Below are 21229 nucleotides of genomic sequence, written 5' to 3' on the forward strand. Positions count from 1 at the left end.
ATACATACCACAATTTGTTTCATCTGAACCATCAGTACAATGTTGGTAATTATCACAAACATTAACAATTGGAATACACTCTCCATTCACACACTGAAAATCATTTTCCTTGCAGGGTTCTGTGAAAGAAAAAAAAATAGCCATTAATTTTATCTTAAAACAGTATTTATAGCAAAAATATAAATAAAAATACAAAGTGATCTTTTATCACTTTAAAATCAGAGCATTATAGAATGTAGATTTGGACCAATGATGATTATTGGCTGAAGCAACGTCATAATGATTTGAAAGAACTCTTGAAAATGAATTTCTGGAAGAACATAATTGACTCTATTTTTTTCTGTATTATCAATTTTGATATATATGACCTCCCAAAGACTGCAAAACCAGACCTTCCTTGTCTCCTTTTCACCCTGTATCTGTACAAAAATACTTAGTTGCTAAAGGTGGAAGATTAAAGAGCCTTAAGAATTTTAGGGCTTCTTCCTTGTCTGGCCTGATGGGTAGTTCTCTTTGACTTACTGAAACTAACTCTACTAAGTAGATAACTCTCTTATCCATCATCTGTAGCAAATAATATACATTTTCTTTTGACAAGCACCCTGATTTTTATACAAATTCTTTTCTTTGTTCCATGCTTGCTAAATTATGAATGACACATTTTCCACCAACTGCTAGTAGAATATGCTACACTCTGAGTGTAATAAAATCTTTTCCTGATTCATCCTGGCTTATTGGTGTTAGCTAGTCAAACTGATAAATTCATGGGACAAATCTGACAACCCCAAATAGGACTGGATGACCAGATCCCCAACTCTAAGAACTTTCCAAGCATGCACTCATGACTTCAGCAATCCAGGACCTTTTAGAGAGAGAGATCTAGGAGACCTGGTAAGTACTTTTGAGCTCCAAATTGAGAGATCTACAGAAACAAAGTGATTCATGTATTTTTTGTTCTGTAGTGTCTGTTGTCTTTTGCATTGGAATAATCTATTAGACATAAACTATTGTCCAGAACTGAGGCATAGATCATTCAAGCATCTGTACTGGCTATCTGAGGAGCATAGCTAGCACTATGATTCAGTATTCGAAAGCAAGGACTTGATTAAGAAACCTCACACTCCAATGGAAGGACCTCCTCTAATTCTAGGTGAATATTTGAGTTAAGACTAGGATTTTTTTCCCAAACCCTGTGCCCTTTCTCCTTAGCTCTCACAGGCATATGAGCAAGAGATTTGTCTTGTCTATTTATCTATATGTTGTTTGTATTCATTGAGTGTTCTGATCAACCTCTCTGTCTAAAGTCCTAGTTAAATTTCTGGTACTAAAATACCAGGAAGCATTTGGTTAAAACAACAACAACAAACTATTCTTGGTAGGGCAGAATCAGAGGAAACTCTGGTGAAGGTCTAAGTGGTTATATAACTTGGATATTGGGGGAAGGGAAGGCTGGCTTGGCTGACTAAACTCAAAGTCAGGGATCCTTATCACTAATGATAGAAAGCTGACATGGGCTTTAATCCTGCTATGAGTAGCCTATCATCATTATGGAATGCTGTATTTTAGTTCCAAAACAGTGTCCTTTCAGATCCATTTTCACCAATTAAAAAAAAATCCCAGGCAGGGTTGGTCTAAGTCTGTACTTGTTGAGCTCTATCAGACTAAATGGCCACCCTATACTTATTCTACTGAACAGGCAAAATAGAAGTTAAATTGCTGAAACAAATAGGTAGTTCATTTGGATAGACTGTGAAGTGAATCAATTTACCAACCAAATTACTAAAAAAGAAATCTTAATGAAAAGAAAAATCCAACTCATTTTGAGGTTTCTCCAGAGGCTGAGGGCTGGTACTCTGTCATATCATTCACCTTGTGGCCCATCACTAGTCTCAGACACCCCTGATATCAGAATATTGACAACCCATCAGCAGCATCTTATTCATTTAGGAGACAATAATATTGCTTTACACATTTCTCCCCATGAGTGGCAAGAAAACCCCCTCTATGAAATCTTCTTGGAACTCAAAAATATTCAAAATATTAAAAGTAAATAAAAATAAATATTTTTAAAGGATTAAATTTATGAGTGAAATGTAATTTCTTTACTGTGAATTTCCAAATCGTGGATTGAATGTTTTTATAAATGCAGAAATGGAATGAAGGAAATCAGTTATGAAGACAGGCTTGGGACACGACTGAAAAAAAATTAATGAATATAGATTTAACTAGCTAACCTCAATGAGCCAAAACAAATTAGGAATAGATTTTATTATGCTCAGGATGTGGCATGTGGCATCTCTCTCTCTCTCTCTCTCTCTCTCGTCATAAACTGCAAGACCAGATGTGGCTGTTGGTGTTCTTCAGTGTCTCTTTTTCTCCTCATAACTGTACAAAAAGACTTAGTTGCTACAGGTGGAAGCAGAGTTCTTCCCTTGTGTGGCCTTGGTGACTTGGTGAAACTAGTTTTATTAAAAAGATAGCTCCCTTATCTATCTCCTGTAGCAAATGGCGTACTTTTTTAAAACAAGTACACTATTTTTCTTTGTATTGCCACCTTCATTTTAAATAAATAGCCATCTTTCTTTTCATTGTTTCATATGATATATAAATAATGCTTGCTAAATTGTGAATGACACGTTTCCCAACAATTGCTAGTGAGGCATGCCACACTCTGAGTGTAATAAAACCTATTTCTAATTTGTTTTGACTTCTTGAGGTTAGCTAGTTAAATTGACAGCAAATTCATGTGAAAAATTTAATACAGCTCAATTTTTTCCTGATTTGAGGATTAATATATATTTGTTAAACACAAGTAACAGGAAAATTTGAATTTAAAAAATACTAGAGAATATAAAACATGTAGCAATACCCATTATACAATAAATATAATGCTCTAAATAATTTATTAATTAGAGAAATGCAAATTAAAAAAAACCTTGAGATATCATCTCACCTATCAGATTGACTAAAACAAGAGAAGGAGAAAATGAGAAATATTGGAGGTGATGTGGAAAAATTGGGACATTAATACACTGTTGGTAGAACTGTGAACAGATACAACCATTTTGGAGAGCAATCTGGAATTATTTCCAGAGAGTTATAAAACTGTGTCTGCCTCAGTTTCCTCATCTATAAAGTGAGGACAATGATTGTACTTACCTCATAGTGTTGTGACTATTACATGAGATGTTATTTGTAAAGTGCTTTGCAAACTTTAAAGCACTATATAAATGCTAGCTATCATTATTACTTTTCTTTTGTCCTCATCATGATCTTTCAATTTCAAGGAAGTGAAAGGTAGATTGACCATTGAAAAGATTGGGGATCATTGCTACATACTTACTGTGAACAAAGGTTGAGTTTGGAGAAAAAGAAGAAAATGATAGGATAAGATGGAATGTGAATCTTACAATTAATGTAGGAACTTAGTATCTTTTTGTATTTTTAATTCTTATTTGAATTGAAAAAAATTTCCCTTTCTCTTTTATTATATTAATATATATTTATGGAATAAAACAAGCATTCCATAACATAGTACAATAAAAAAGATGATTGTATATGAAACTGCAAATTGCACAATTTACTATTGCTTCCAAATAGATAACAAAATTATCATAAAAATTTCTTTTTTTTCCTCCTTTTTTTCTACCCTCCCCAACCTTGCCCCAGAAATGGCTACCATTAGACACAAATAGGTACACACACAGACACACACACACACACGCAAAATTTAAAATTGTTCTGTATGTACTTCTATTTATCAGTTCTTTCTCTGGATGCAGATAGTGTCTTTCTTTGTATGTCCTTTATAGTTAATTTGGGTATTTATAATAATCAAAATAACTTATTCACTCAAAGTCATTCTTAAAACAATATTGCTGTTATTGCATACCATGTTCTTTTGGTTTTGCTCATTTCACTCTTCACTATTTCATGCAAGTCTTTCTATGTTTTTCTAAGATCACTGAGGTCATTTCTTATAGCACAGTAGTATTCGATCACAATCATATACCACAATTTGTTCAGCCATTCCCCAATTGATGGGCATCCCTGCAATTTCCAGTTCTTTGCCACCATAAAGAGAGCTGCTATAAACATTTTAGAACATATAGGTTCTTTTCCTTTTCCCCTAATCATCTCTGGAAATAGACCTAGTAGTCGTGTTGCTGGGTCAAATGACATAGGTAGTTTAACAACTGTGGGCATAATTCCAGATTGCTCTCCAAAATGGTTGGGTCAGTTCACAATTCTACCAACAATGAATTAGTGTCCCAACTTTTCCACATCCACTCCAAAATTTGTCACTTTCCCCTTTAATCATTTTAGCCAATCTGGTAGGTATAAAATGATACATCAAGGTGATATAATTTGTATTTCTCTAATCAATAATGATTTAGAGCATTTTAATATGACTATAAATTGTTTTGATTTCTTCATCAGAAAACTGCTTGTTCATGTCCTTTGACCATTTATCAGTTGAAGACTGACTCCTTTTCTTATAGATTTGACAAAGTTTTTAATATATTTTGCTATGGGACCTTTATCTGATAAATAGTCTGTAAAATTTTTTCTCCTCAATTTTCTGCTTTCTTTCTGACTTTCACTGCATTTGTTTTATTTGCACAAACCATTTTAATTTAATATAATCAGAGTTATACTTAATTTTGTTTTCTCTCTCTTATTTATAAATTGTTTGTCTATCCATAAGTCTAAGTAATATGTTCCATGTTCTTTAATTTTCTTAAAATATCTCTCTTTATATCTAGGTCATGTATCCATTTTTGACCTTATCTTGATGAATGGTGTAAGTATTGGTCTATGCCAAGTTTCTGCCACACTGTGTTCCAGTTTTCCCAACAATTTGTACCAAATAATGAATCTTTATCCCAAAATCATAAGTCTTTACACTTGTCAAATACAAGGTTATTATATTTATTTGCTGTTGTAAATTGTATGTCTACCCTATTCTATTGATCTACCTTTCTGTTTCTTAGCCAGTACCAGATGGTTTTGATAATTACTGCCTTATAATATAGATTAAGGTCGAGTACTGCTAAATCTCTTTTCCATATATATTCTAAAATTTTTTCCTCTGATATTCTTAACTTTTATTCTCCAAATGAATTTTGTTATTATTTTTTCCTAATTCAGTAAAATACTATTTGGTAATTTAATTGAGATGGCATTGAGTATATAAATTAGTATAGAAGAAATTCTCATTTTTCTTATATTGACCCTGCCAGTCCATGCACAATTAATATATCTCCAATTATTCAAATCTTATTTTATTTGTATAAAATTCTTTTAGAATTTGGTTTATATAGTTCCTGGGTTTGTTTTGGCAGGTGTATTCCCAGGTATTTTATACTGTCTAGAATTATTTTAAATAGGATATCTTTTACTATCCCTTCTTGTAGAGTTTTGTTTGGGACATGTAGGAATATTGATGATTTATGTGGATTTACTTTATATCCTGCTAAAATTATAGATTATTTCAACTAACTTTTTAGTTGGTATTTTTCAACTATGTTATCATATTGTCTGAAAAAAGAGATAGATTTCTTGCCCCATTCCCTACCTGATTTCTTCTATTTCTTTTTCTTCTCTTATTGCTATTGCTAGGATTTCCAATGCAATATTAAATAATACTGGTGACAGTGGGCATCCTTGTTTCACATCTGATCTTACTGGGAAGGCTTCTAGTTTTCTCCATTATAAATAATACTTGATGATGGTTTTAGATAAATGGGTTTTTTTTTATCAATTTAAGGATAAGTCCATTTATAGCAATACTTTCAAGTGTTTTTTTCTAATAGAAATTAGTGTTGAACTTTATCAAAAGCTTTTTCTGCATCTATTGATATAATCATGTTTTCAAAAAAATGTTATTGATGTAATCAATTATGTTAATAGTTTTCCTTATGTTAAACCATCCCTGAACTCCTGGTATAAATCCCACTTGATCATAATGCATAATCTTTGTAGTATATTGTAACTTTTAGCTAGTATTTAATTTAATTCATTTAATCCTATTTTAAATTCAAAATTTTAAAAATCTTTAATACAAAATATATTTAATGTATCACAGTATACTTACCTGACATTCCTAAGTAATATCCAGTAGTGAAATTGGCTAAAAACCCTTTTTTGTTTACTAATTCGTCAGTGATGAAGAGCACAGTCATCTGGTTGGAAGTGGAGTATACGTCCTCTACAGGGTCTGATCCTGTGTACACAGCTGTTCCCAAGGAAAAGTAAAGTTTTAGTGAATGTGTTCAATGCAGTTTGAAGAAACTATGATACTTGTTTGGTTCTATGCCTGTACAACTACAACAAATATAAAGAAGCTGCTCCTTAAATGGAGGCAAATAGGCAAATTAATTCTTTTATCTTTTAGAAGATCAATTTTTATTGGTTTGTGGTAGAGTGTAATAAGGTGAAAAGAATGAATGATTTGAACCAGTGGTTTAAATTCTCACTTATCAGCTTTGTGGCTTTAGGCAAGCCACTTAACCTTAGTGTAGTAGGGTGAAAAATTAATGTCCAAATAGAGACTGTTAGATCACCCAAATATCTGTTGGCGAGCACCACTGTTAAGAAATCTCTTTTAGCATTCCTAAAAACACTTGCTTTATTCTGTAATTTAAGAAAAATTTTTGCTGATTCAACCAAAGGGTGAGATTCCCTCACTCTCCTACAACCATCATCTCTGGAAAAGGAATATGTATACACACACACATACAGACACACAGACACACACACATACAGACACACACACACACACACACACACACACACACATATATATATATATATACACACACACACACACACACACACAGACACACACACAATTTTAACTGGCAATATTCCTGACATTTTTCAAAAAGCCTCAAGGAGATAAATTTTGCTAGGGTTTTTCAGGTCTATGCTGTCAAATCTGGCCTCAGATACTTCCTAACTGTGTGACACTGGACAAGTCACTTAACTTCTTTTTAGTCTCAGTTTCCTCATCTGTAAAATAGCACCTCCTGGGGTTGTTGTGAGGAGAAATGAGAAAATAATTGTAAAGCACTTAGCACAGTGCCTGACATTTATTAAGCACTAGATAAATTTAGCTGTTATTATTATTAATATTATTATTATTGATTAGAGATAAATACTTTCCTAGAAGGAAGTCTGAAAGAACACAAATGGACAATTAGACTATGCTAGGTCTTTCTACCAATGTGGGGCTTGATGTGAGTTTGTGACTATACAGGCTAGGAGACTGTGAACCTGCATTAGCACAAATTGGAGGACAAAAGCACTCATGTTTTACTCTTCCTAGGATCAGCTGGCTATGGAAAGTATTTTGCAACTAGCACTGAATTAAAGTAGAACCTAGTACACTTAAGAGGATTTTCTCATACAAGGGATAACAACATAGTGTACTAATGGGAGTGGAGGATCTTCCTGGGGTGCCGATCTTGCAGATGGGAAGAACTCATTACACCACTCACCCTGGCACTGAAATAGCATTTGACTTTCACCTACATGCTGAAACTAGACTCTTACTATCTCAGAACACTGGTCTTCAGTATTTCTCATCTGCAAAAAGAGGGAGCTGAAGTAGATAGCTTCTAAGGTGCCTTCATCACCAAATCTATGATCCAATGAACCCCTGAACTAATGAACTTAATCATATTCCTTGTGACTTTATAAGCTCTAGATTTTAATGATAATTTTTTACCTTTAAATTTCTCAAGAAATCATTCAATTCAGTTAGACATTTATTCAGTGCCTATTATGTGCAAAGTGCTGAGACAAAAAGATTGATGAGACATAGGTCTTGCCATCAAAAAGATTATATTCTATTGGGAGGTGTTGGTGGCATATAGAATCTATACAGATAAATAGATAATAGGTATTGTGGACAATGGAAAGTATAATACAAGTTACATTGAGGTCTGGGATGGTTTTTGGTTTTGTTTTTGAAAACTTAACCCACATTAGTGTCTTTCACAGAATAATACATATACTAAATATTCATTGAATTGAAGTGAATCTAGCCAAAGTACTCTAAGAAAATTTGAGAAAGGAACATTTAAAGGAAGGAGATATGAAAAAAAACTACATAGAAGTCTTGAATTAAAATAAAGATTCTGAAAAGTAGAGACTAAGCGGTAATACATTCCAGGCATGGAGAATAGAAAAATATTGCATGAATTTATGGGAGCAGGAAAATATATAGAATTAAATGAATAATTGGAAATCCAGTGCAACTAGATTTGTGGATTTGTGATGGGTAGCAATGTTAAATACATCAGAAAGTTAGTTGAGAGCCAGATTGAAAAAAATCTTAAATGTCAGGCTAAGAAATTTAAATTTTGTCTTATAAGTTATAAGGAACCATGGAAAGGCGTAGTGGGATGCTTTAGTCAAGTAAGTCTATGCCATAGGAAGATTACTTTGGAAGCTAGTTGAAGGCTGTATTGATGAGAGGAAACTGGAAGTGGGAACATCAATTAGGAAGCTTTTTAAATATACTCCACCCTAGAGATGATGAAGGCCTAGGATTAGTGTCTATTTGAAGTAGAGAGAAGGGAACATAAAATCATAGATAAAGAGCTAGAAGGGATGTTAAGAGCTCATCTGGTTCAGTTTCCTCATTGTAAAGATTAAGAAACTGAGGCACTGTGAGTTGACCTGATTTGCCCAAGATTACTTAGTACTTGGCAGAGCCAGGATCAGAAGCAAGTCATTAAACTTCATATCCAACTTTATGTCTTGTACACCATGCCATCTCTCAGAGGTCAGGTGTGAGAAATGATGAGGCAAAATTGATAGGATTTGGCAGCTGATGGTATTTGGGAGATTGGGTAGAAGAAAGCGTCAAAGAGGACTCTAAGGATTTGAACTTTAGTGACCAGGAGAGCAGTGCAATCAACAGACATAGGGAAGTTTGGAGGAGTGGTGATCTCCCTCAGAGCAGAAAATCATGAGCTGAGTTTGGGAACTTCAGGTACAACTTTTTTATGGAGATACCTGTCAGATGGTTGAAGTTATGACTGGGAAAATAGGGATAGATATCTCGATTTGAGAGCCACATCATTTGTTATGATGGTATAGGGATTCCCTGTACCAGTCATCTATCCAATATTAGATATCTCTAAGACCACATGGAGATCACACAATCTCTTTTTGTAACTTTTCCCATTTTCCAAAATCTTTCCTGGGAGATGTACTAGCAATCTGTCAATTAAATCCATACAGTGGAAAGAAATAAGATAGACACCATGGATGATGAGATATGCTGTTTCCTCAATTTCTATTTCTGCAAACATAAGAGGAGCTCAGTGGATAGTGCTGGGCCTGGAATCAGGAAGATCTGAGTTCAAATCCTGTCTCAATCACTTATTAGCTGTGTGACTCTGGGCAAGTCACTTAACCTTTGTTTGCCTTAATCCACGGGTGAAGGAAATGGCAAACCACTGCAATATCTTTGCTAAGAAACTCCCATGGACAGGATTGGTGTGCAATGGTCCATAGGGTCACAAAAGGATGACCAAACAACAACAACAAAGAGGAAGACATAATAAATCACACATAAGATCTAGCATTTCCCAGTCTTTCATCCTTCCTAAAAAAAATCTGTATGGATTGCTGTGTTTTTGGTTTTAAGGATAATTGGATCTAATCCGAGATATCCTGCATAAGCTAATCAAATGTTCTGAATTCTGTGCTAAAATCTCTGCTAAAATGATCCAATGGATAACACTTGCCCAATAATAAGGAGTTGATATCTCCACCATCTCTGACTTCAACAACATCAGCAATGTCTTCTAAGTCAAATACTTCAAAATGAAGTTGGATGTTCTTCCCTTTTTCAGCATTTAAGTACCAGACACCTAAAATATAGTAATTAAACACAACAACATTTAATTTAGAAGTACAATTAATATTTTAGCATGTCCCAGAGAAGTAGCTTTGCTTGCAGAGGATTTCAGAACTCTTTCAGGGTCACTTTTGATTCCATGGACAGCTAACTTCCTAACAGCTTTAATTATAGGTAACAGTGGTTTAATAACATTATTGCCAGTAAAAACATAAAATGAATTTGAAACACTTTGCTATAATTTAACTATCACATTGAATATGAAACCTTCTTTTTCCTCTGTTTTTCTTTTTACTAAGAACTAAGCAAACACCACATAAAATAACCTTTTCAATATATACTGTAGAACAAGAGAGGAATGTACATGAAATTGCAAATATATATGATGTTTGTTTTAAAGTACACGAAACTCCAAAACCAGCTTTAATTCTATTACATCAATCACACTGTCTCTCAGGCAATAGATATGAGAGATGACGTAGAGGTTACCGGACATGGAAACTGATTATGTGTGAGCAATCAGGAAGAATATGGAGTCAAAGATGATTCTAAGGTTTTGAACCTTAGTGACTAGGATGTCAGTGGTGTTATTATGTAGCTTTCAAAGCTGACCTGCTTGTGTGTGATGCTTTTCCTCAGTTCTCATATCATTTGGTGGGGGTGCGAATGGGGGGCAGAACCTTATTCCTATCTCCCCTCTCCCTCCCAGGCTCCTACCATGTAAGTGAAAACAAAAGAGAAATTCTTAAAACAAACATGAATAGTCAAACAAAACAAATTACTACACTAGCTATGTCTGAAAATATTTATCTTATCTCCATGATAAAATTCTGGTCTTTGGTTTTAAATAAATACTACTTATCATGTTAAGGAAAGATCCATTTGTTTCCATGCTTTCTAGTGATTTTTATTTTTGTTTTGTTAAACAGATATTGATGTAAAATTTTGTCAAAAGCTTTTCTGCATCTTGATTTGGTTATACAGGGTTTATTTTTCTTATTATTAACATGGTATATTTAATTTATAGTTATTTTAGTATTGAAACAATCTTGAATACTTGGTATAAATCAACCTGATTATGCTCATAAACCTGGTGTATACTTATTTTAAAATATGTGCTGTAGCCTCTTTAGTAAAATTTTGTTTAATATTCTTACATTTGTATAATCAGGGATGTTAACCTATAGTTTTCTTTGTTTAGTCTTTCTCTATGGTTTAGGTGTAAATGCTACATTTGTATCATAGAAGGAATTTGATAGAATCTCCTCTTTTCTTGTTTTTCCAAACATTTCATATAATATTGTAATTAATTATTCTTCTAATTTTTGATAGAATTTGCTTGTAATTTCATCAGGTTTTGGGGTGTTATTTTTGGGGAATTAATATATGGCTTATTTCATTTCTTATTCTGATTATATAAATTTTCTATTTCTTTTTATTTTAATCTCACTTTTTTTATTTTTTTGAAGAATTCACCCATTTCATTAAAGTTGTCAATTTTTTGGCATGTAGTTAGGCAAAATAGTTTCTATTAGTTTTCTATATTATTCTTCATTTGTTATTAATTCTTTGTTGTCGTTTTTATATTGGTAATTTATTTTTTCTTTAAAAATAAATTAGCATTTATTTTATTTTTTAAAAGACTAGCTTTAATTAATTAAATTGCCTCTTTTTTACTTTTAATTTTGTTCATCTCTTCTTTGATGTTCAGAATTTCTATTTCTATGTCTAATTGGGGCTTTTTAATTTGCTGGTTTTCTGGGATTTTTTTACATCAATGTCCAATTACTTGATCTGATTTTTGCATCTTTTGTTTATAAAAGTGTTTTAAAAAATATACATTTTGCCATCAAGGCTGTTTTGGTTTTATCCCAAAAGTTTTGGCATGTTGTCTCATTGTTGCCATTTCCTTTGATTAGATTGTCTCTTGTATTTATGATTTGTTCTTTTACTCACCAATTCTTTGGAATTTAGAAATTTTAGAATTTAATCTTCATAATTTAAATTTCTTCTTCAAATGACCTTAATTAATATAATTTTTATTCTACTGTGGCCAACAAAGGATATATTTGACATTCTCCCCCATATTTTTGTAAAGTTTGTATGCGTGCTTATTCATCTATCCTATTGTCTTATTTTTTCATCTCTTTACCATTTGCTGTCCTCTTTCCAAAGAAGAGGAGAGTGCGAGAAAAGACTATGCTCCACACTAGTGACTTATGCTTGATGCAATCTGTTTTCTCTCCCCTGCCCTTCTTCTCTCTCCTTATCTCAAACTCTAATTACAGGTTATTATAATTTCTTTTCTTTTCTTTTAAACTCCACCACACTCTCCTCTTTTCATAAACCAACCTCTGTAGCTGGAGTTTGTTTTGTTTATCATTAATTCCTGAATCTGTACTCCCTTTTATTCTCTACTCCCTCTTTTCCTAGTTCCCTCCTTTTTCTGAGTTGAATTGAATGTATTTCTATGTCAACCCTTTGTGTGTTCTACTCTTCTTTGGCCTCTTTCTTTCTCTCTCTGTCTTTATTTTATTCCCTTCCTTTCTTCTTTTCTTCCTTCCAAAAGACTCCAAGACCTTTTGTTTTTGTCTTAAATCTGGGAAGCAAGATTTTCTTCTGAGAATAGCCACATAGTACCTTATGTATAATAAATGCTAAATAAATATTTGTTGAATGAATAGTCAATTAAAGTTTTATGTAGAGATCATCTTCTGATCCATTTAACTGAGCTATTTTTCATAGCAAACAATATTCATTGCCCTTGGCTTTCTTATAATAAACCTTGGTCCATTTCTTTTCTTTAGGTAGATTTGGCACATCTTTCATCCTTCTAAGGCTATTGGTGATGTTTCTTATTGTCCTGTTGTTCCTTTTTCCTGAATAAATATGTGTAGTTACATTTTATTTCTAGTTGTGTTATTCTTTGAAAATAAACCTATATCTGCTAAGTCTATAACTGATTTTTTAAAAATTTGAAATAACAATTTAAAAACATACAATTCTCTGATGATAGTAAGAAATCATGACTCACAGAAAGCTTGATTGGGGTAGTTATTTGGATAATTCATAGAAGAAAATGTTGTATTTGGTTCCCAAAGTTCCACAGGTCCTCCACAGTCAGCTAAAAGAACGAACATTGAAAATATATTAATAAATTGCTGCTGGTTGATAATGACATATAGAATAGATCATCTTTAAGACACTGTCAAACTTTAATAACAAAAAAGAGACACAAGAACGTGTAAGTCAAAAGAGATTCTGAAGTATCTCCATCTGGGATTTGGTTTTTTGGAGGGGGGAGGCAGGGCAATTGGGGTTAAATGACTTGCCCAAGGTCACACAGCCAGTAAGTGTGTCAAGTGTTTGAGGCTGCATTTGAACTCAGATCCTCCTGACTCCAGGGCCTATGCTCTACTCACTGCGCCACCTAGCTGCCCCATACATTTGGGATTTGTTTTAAAAAGTGATAATTAAAGAAACTATTAGGTAAAACAAGTTCAGCATGTTTTTTTTCTTAATAATGAAATAATACTTGGAGGTTAAATAATTTCTTCAATAGATAGTGTTTAAAGATGCTATTGACAACACTCTTTCCAAGTAAGGCCAAACTTAGCTCAGATAGCATGGGTAGTTGCTTTTGTAGCCCAATTTGAGAGATGCTATAAAGTACCCTTATTTCTTCTCAAACTGCAACCATCAACCCATTTTTATTTATTTTTGGTACCAGAGAGTATCCTTATTGGTAATTAATGTGATCATACTAAACTTCATTCTTTCTTGTTGAGATTCTTTAAAAATGAAAATTATCCTGAAAGGTGTAGCAACTTAAAATTATAACTTTCCTGTGAATGAATTTTATCAGTTAACTTTCCTATAGATCACGGATACCTGAGGGAGGGGAATTTCAAAGGCTAACTTCACCCACTCCCTAAGTCTGTCTAAATCTGGCCACAGTTCCAGTATTATTCATGATCGTAGGTTGAAATCTAGATCATCTTTGTCTGATTAGGAAAATTGAACATAGCTCTTCTGGGTGTGTACTACAAATGTGTTAGACACAGCCATACACTTTATTAAATCTATTTCAATTACCCTACCAACATTTTAAAAATTTGTCCTCTTAATAACGAGAATATGAAAATAAAATCAAGTCACAGCCTCCTAGTTTGCTATTATCTTTAAATCACGAAATTGCCATTTGGGTCTACTGCTATTTTATACTACATAATTTCCACTAGGCTCTGATTGCAACAAGGCAATCCTTTTACATCTCCCTAATCAATTCACTTTCTCACTCAACAAGACTCCCTCCTCAAGTCTCCCATGGCTTCTAAGATAACTCCTCTACATGCACAAGTGATCCCATTCTATCCTGTCTCCTTCAGCAAATTCTTGGTGGAATTGTACACATTTACAAAGAAAGCCACATGCTGGCTCCACTGAAGTTGTGTTCTGATCTCAGTGTCCTTAGCACATTCATCAGGACTTCGTTGAGAGGTTCAGGTTGTGCATCCCCTGGAGGGTGGTAAAAAGTTGTTCTAGAGTTCTCAAAACTTCCTCAGCACCCTTAGCTGCCTCTCCCCTCTGGCTGGAAGGTTACAGGCTGAAGTAATAAACTCTTCCAAACCCTTCCTTTATAGAGAGCTCAGAATTTTCCAACTGGCTTCATTTCTCATCAGTTGTTCTGCTTGGTTTTAACTTTATGGATGTCATGCTCCTACGCAGGGTATTGTCTGCTGGACCTCTATCCCCTTTTCAGCTTCCCTTCTTCTCCCCCTATAGATTGTAACCTTCTTGAGGGCAGAGGACTTGTCTTTTTCTTATTTGTATCTCTGGGGCTTAGCGCAGTACCTGGCACACAGAAGGTGCTTGATAAATATTTATTGCTATTGATACCAACCAAAGCAAATATTCCTTTGAGCTGCGTGCTTTCCAAGTCTACTTAGTTCTGAATAAGTCCTTACAAGAAGTGCATTCACTTAGAAATACTCTTCTTGTACTTTTCTCTTTAGAGTCTAAGACAATTGTTCTCACCAATTAGCTTTTGTCCTCCCTGCTGGCTGCATTGTCTGCTCCTTTATATGGAACGTTCACTCAGGATGCAATAAAATTTAGCTAATCTTTATTTGGAGACAAAACCTGTTACAAAAGTATAGACACCAGCTAAACAAGGTTTAAAGAGAACAGATAACTCCTGAAGGTTACTATTGCTGGTTCACTAGGCAGAGATGAGGAGGGAGGAAGGGAGAGGAAATGGAGAATGGATAAATTTACCAGGTCCTACAGAGCAGAAAGGCAGCTATATTCAAGAAAAGAAGAAATTCTGTCTGGGAAGGTCACTGCTTAAGTAGATCCAGTGAGCTAAACAAGGCTCCAATTGTTCAGAGGAGCAGCACCCTTCACTAGAAAGTGTGCCCGCCCCCCATATTCCTCTACAGTGTGTGAAGCTCAAAAGTCCTGGGGCTTCCTGAAACTTATGAGGCTCTTGCTTTCCATGATCTTTGATGGTCTCCTTTCACCTGGAAAAAAAATCTACACTTGACAATCAGTCCCTCTGCAGATAAGGGGCTAAATATGTGTTATATATGTGTTATGCCTTTCAATAAAAATGTAAGGTTCTTGAGGGCAGGAAAAACACATACATGCTATGCTATTACCAAATGGAAGATGAAAATGTCCATCTTATAAATAAATGTGATTCTTAAGAACTATTGTTATAAAAAAAACCCAACTGATGCGATACACAACCATACTTTTATCATTATCTGAGAACATGCAACAAATGAGGAATATATCATCTGTTTTATAGCTAAAAGTCTGAAGAGCTACTAGGAGCTATATATTTCAAATATATATATATATTTGTCACCTATATAGAGTTAAGTAGCTTGAGATACTAACAATCCAGAGTGAGATAATATAGTATTAATGAGTTATCAAAAAAGCCAATCTCTGGATACTTTTCTCATAAATGTAATAGCTTCAGGTAGGTCATGGGTTTTTAAAAATTTAATAAGTATTTTTTTGTTGTTGTTTTGGAGGGGGGAAGGTAAGGTAATTGGGGTTAAGTGACTTGCCCAAGGTCACACAGCTAGTAAGTGTGCCAAGTATCTGAGGCTGGATTTGAACTTGGGTTTTCCTGACTCCAGGGCCAGTGCTCTACTCACTGCACCACCTAGCTGACCCTTAATAAGTATTTTTTGAGATGAATCTTGAATTCATATTATCTTATCATTGGTTTAACAAGTTGTACAGGTGGCTTTCCAGAAACAAATCACAGGAAAAAATTTGGCAAGTCACTTGTCTACAATTTTAATTATGATGATACCATTTACTTTAATGGCGGTCTAGTCACAGAGGAATACTTACATGTATTCCTTAATAGAGCAAACCAAGGCTCATGAAATATCATTTAGGATATTTTAGTTATTCACTATTTTTAGATATGCTTCTGGTAGCTGGAAGAAGAGTTAAATTAAGGTACTTGACAGGTCCTGGAGGTTGTTGGAGTTTACTAATGCTAAATGCCTACATTTGACTTTTCCCTGGAGCCATTTTCTTTAACATTTATGTTATAATTAATTGCTTACTCTGCTGACAGGCACAAGATAATGCAGACAATCTTTTGCCAAGAAGTTATGGAAATTTTGCTTCCAGTATACTGCTTGTATTAAGTCTATCTGACTGTGCATATTCTGATATCACTGCATTTACTGTACCATCTTGATAAATGTAATAGCCTTTTTTTGAGATGAAAAACTTTTAAAGCAGTTCAGCTTTAACAAAAAAAAATCCCTTGTAAATACTCACAGGAGTAAGCTTAAATTTTTTCCTAGGGTATATCAAGTAATTAAAGGTATAAAACATTAATAGCTGGAGCTTTTGCAGGGATGAAAGAGTTTCCTTGATTTTTCTTTACTAAAATGAAAATTATTTAATACAGATAAATATAAAATTTTACACTTAGTTTAAAAAAAATAAACTTCACAACTACAAGACGAAGAAGGTGTGGCTAGACAAAAAATAACCTGAAAAGAATCTGAGGGCTTTAGAGGTCTGCAAGTTTAATAATGTCATTCAGAAATACTTTAAGAATCTATGATTTCAAGAATATAGAGATTCTTTCCATTAATGTAAATCACCATATAAGACAGGGAGCTAGCAGCCTGAGAAATTATGTGACTTGCTCAGGGTCATATCAGAGATGGAATTTGAATCTTGACTCCAAGCCCAGAACTTCATATATTACCTTATGCCTCCTGAAAAATGGTGAGCAAATAAGCTAACTTGATTTTAGCTTCTTTAAGAGAAGCATGAAATGTAGGTCATATTAAGCTATCCTCAAATGTGTCTACATCTTAAAATCCCCTTCTTATTTCTACCAATTATTAGCTAGTTTAAAACGGGAAATATGTAACTCAAACTCAGAATCTCACATAAAAATGTCAACATTGGAAACATGGGAGAAAGTATATTCAGCAGGGATACTTACTAGGAAGCTCTGGTGGTGGAGTTGGTACCAGGGTTGGTTCTGGATATAGACTCATATTGCAAATCCCACTTGCTAGGTTAATGTCATCCAATGCTATATCACTCCATAATCCATTTTTATAAGCATCAAAAAAAACCTAGGTCGTAGGTCAGATGGTAGAGAAGATATTTATAGATTTAATAACAAATAGCTCAATCTGCACTAGAACCATTCCCTAAGTTACTATGCTAGGGACAGGCAGGAATGGCTTTATTCACAAATTGAATAGTCAATTAGCCATGGAGTGGGTGAGGTTATTATAAGACTCCACCTGCCTGATGAAGCTACCCTACTCACCGCTACATTGCCACTCTCTCCTACTACTTACCCTGAAAATCCCAATATTAAAGAGAAAAGGCAGGGATATTATCCCTGAGAAGGTAGAAGTATACTGCTAAATACACACATGTTATCTGGGCAAAGAGAAAGGTTCTTCAGTTTTCTCCCATTAGAATATTAAGATGGATTTATTTATCAATTTAGCTAAAAATCAGTAAGGATCCAATATGTATCATCAGGGATGCAGATGACCTTGTGACAAAGCATTACAAAATCAAACACTTTGGTCCATGATATGCTTTTCAGTTAGCATAGCAAGATTCTTCCCAAGAATACACACAGACTAAGGGAACATATATACACACAGGTAATCAATGGTCTGGGAGCCACACTGTTCTGCCATACCCAATTCTCATGTGGCCAATAGGCTTTCTTGCCCTTATTCCTGCTAGGTTTGCTAGATCTGTGGTATGAGGGAAAATTTACAAATAATGACCTGGAAGCCTAATCATGCTCTGCTTTTTGTAGGCTTGTAGCACAAGCTTATGAGAGAGAGAAGCTGGAGTCCTTAGCAGGGTTATGGGAACAGCTACTGCCTTTCCTTTCTTTCCTGAATAGGATAAAAATATCCTTTGATCACTTTTCCATTAAAGATTGGGTTTTATACAGAATAGATTTTTTCTTGCTTTATAAAATTTAACTAATAAATTTTACTTGATATTTTCATAAGTATTTTTCTCTAGACTGTTATTTAAAAATTTAAATCCTATTATATTATGCTCTGAAAAGCTTAAAAAGGAAGAATGGATTCACATATTCATATTTCATTTTTTGTTGTAACAAAAGAACTGGCAACTGAGTTTTGCTCATCAATTAAGGTGAACAGGTAGACAAAATATGATATATAAATATAATGGAAAATGATTGCACCATAAAGTATGATGAAAGGGACAGATTCAGGGAAAAAACCACCTGAGATGATTTGGGAATTTGAAATGACACAAAATGAAAAGTGGAAGAGGAGAATAATTTATGTAATGACAGCAATAGTATTCATTAAAAAACTTGGAAAGACTTTGTAACTATTTAATGAAAAGACTAACCATGATTCTAAAGGACAGAAGATGAAATATGCTTCTCACCTCTAGACAGACTGGTGATGGATTAAAGGTGAAGAACAAGACATATTTTTGGACATAGGCAATGTATTGATTATTTTGTTTGACTCGGCTTATTGATTTAAGGAGACTTTTTTTGTTTTGTTGTTAAGTCTTTTGAAGAGAATCAAGGGAAGAGGGGGATGATAATGGGGGGCAGGAAAAAAGTAAGAGCATCAGGGAAGCATTTCAAAGAAGCACAGAATAAAACAGGAGATTCAGAGGGAAACAGAGAAATGGGATAACTTTGAAACTAACATGTTAAATGTATTATATACTTTTATAAAGAATAAGCTATACACAATAGAGTCACAGTTCCATGTATGACCTCCTTTTTCTATTTTTCCCTATAAATGAAAATGCTCACATTTTTGATGTTTTTTAAATTTGAAATAACAACAAAAATATTAACACCATTAACATTTAAAATATACGTTGTATTTCTTTGTACAGAACTTTGAAATTTTATGGAACCAAATATCTAGCTAATTATTAAAATGACCCAAATTCTTTTTCAAATTCTGACCCAAATTTAGGATCTGGTTTCTTTCAAGAGAAGGGAAATTTCCTGACCATCATACACCTTGGAGAAAGAAGATCATTGCCTATTTTTCCTGCTCAAAACTGGTTCCTGGCACATGCTAGGAAGAGAAAAGGGGCTACAACCATAATAAAAAGAAGCAAGGAATCTTCATTTGCATTCCACTATAACAGTGGTGTGATAGGACCACTATTTATCAGTGTTTCCCTAACATAGCTTCTTTTCCCAAAATATGGAGTGTGCCTAGGCCCCTTCTCTTTATCTCCTGAAACGTGGATTAGATTTCCCTAAAAAGGATACAAAACTGTTCCTGAGACCTAATTGGCAAGGGCTTCTCTGATGCAGCTTTCTGGCCACCTAAAGGCATCAAAAATCCCAGCCACATGTAGCCTAGGACTCTCAGATTTGAGGGATTCCTGAAGACCATGTGAACCGCCATACCCTTTAGTATATCTGATTTTTAGTATATCTAATATTTAGTATATCTAATGATTATTTAGTATATCTGATGACCAGATACTTTCTATAGGGAGATGTGGGAGGATGAATCCAGAAAAGCTAAGTGCCATTGCATCCTTGTGGTGCATCTTTACTATGTTAGAGCAAAGCAAAGCTCCTTTTGTTAACTATTCAATGACTTGTGAGTGCCTCATTTAATCTCAGTGTCAAAACTAAGAGAGTACTGGTATTAGAGTCATGTCCAATTTGCGGATTATTCCTAGGGTGAGAATGTGATGGGAAGAGCAGTTGCCTGTCAAGCAGCACCAAATATATTTCCCTTCTTGGGTTGTCCAAGTCCAGAATTATACCAAAAACCTGAATGGTTTTTTGTAAGTTTCTGATTGAACTAATCTCCCATTGTTGATAAGTAACAATTTGTCTTTGACCTTTGTCCCTAAAGTGATCAATATATGCTTATTTACATTATATATATACATATATATCCCTCTTTCCAAGGATTTTATTAATTTTTAAAATAAAAGATGGCATTATCTGCAGATCATAGGGAAGCAGTTTTCACTTTGATCTTTGGCAAAATAATAGATCATATTATTTAAAAATAGTTTACGAAAGGGAAATGATCATTAAGGGTCAGAATAACTTCATTAAGAACAGGTCATGCTATATTGTTTTAGTTTCCTTTTTATGGAGTTATGATTGTTGGAATAGGAGAATGCTATAGACTTAGCTTACCTATATTTTATATTTGACATAGCTTTACATTTGACAATATAATCCTTATTAACAAGATGGAGAGATACAAGCTAGATAATTGTAAAGTTAGATGGATTCCAAAATAACTGAATAACTGGAACCAAAGTCAACTTGGAGGGAGATCTCTGATGGATTCCATTTTCTTCCTTCTTTAACATACAGAGATTGGCCCTTAGCTTTGTGAGGTTCTACATTTTTAGCAATGACTTAGACAAAATCATAGACATGGAACACAAAAAATTAATACCATCTTAAAAATTGCATTAAGAAAACTATAGTTTCCAGAACACAGGATGTGATAATCCCACTGTAATTGACCTTGGGTAGACTATATCAGGAGTAATATGCTCAGTTCTGGGTGCCAAATTTAATAAAAGATGTTGACAAGCTGGAACAAATTTAGAAGAATCAATCAGTTGGCAGATATTTAAAACTATATTTCAAGAATTGTGCTACAGATTGGTATACAAGGATATCAGGATGACGAGGAGCCTCAAGATGATGCCAAATGAGGACTGGCTGAAGGGACTGGAGATAGTTGGCCTGAAGAAGAAACTACTTGGTGGCACCAAGATAGCTATTTCCAAGTATGGGAAGGACAGTCATGTAGAAAAGGCATTAAATCT

General features: G+C 34.0%; 1 protein-coding gene across 1 annotated transcript in view; it reads right to left on the minus strand.

Moving 5' to 3' along the window:
* Positions 1–21229, minus strand: part of TMPRSS15 (transmembrane serine protease 15) — a 142171-nt gene that overhangs the window by 40548 nt on the left and 80394 nt on the right. Inside the window, exons 13-17 of the mRNA XM_036746715.1 lie at positions 17373–17508; positions 12912–13001; positions 9765–9890; positions 6098–6238; positions 9–119 (exon numbers count right to left, since the gene is read on the minus strand). Of these exons, the coding sequence (XP_036602610.1) occupies positions 9–119; positions 6098–6238; positions 9765–9890; positions 12912–13001; positions 17373–17508 (604 nt within the window). The remainder of the gene's footprint in view (positions 1–8; positions 120–6097; positions 6239–9764; positions 9891–12911; positions 13002–17372; positions 17509–21229) is intronic.

Source organism: Trichosurus vulpecula, chromosome 2 (genome assembly GCF_011100635.1).
Source record: "Trichosurus vulpecula isolate mTriVul1 chromosome 2, mTriVul1.pri, whole genome shotgun sequence".
Classification (NCBI taxonomy): Eukaryota; Metazoa; Chordata; class Mammalia; order Diprotodontia; family Phalangeridae; genus Trichosurus; species Trichosurus vulpecula.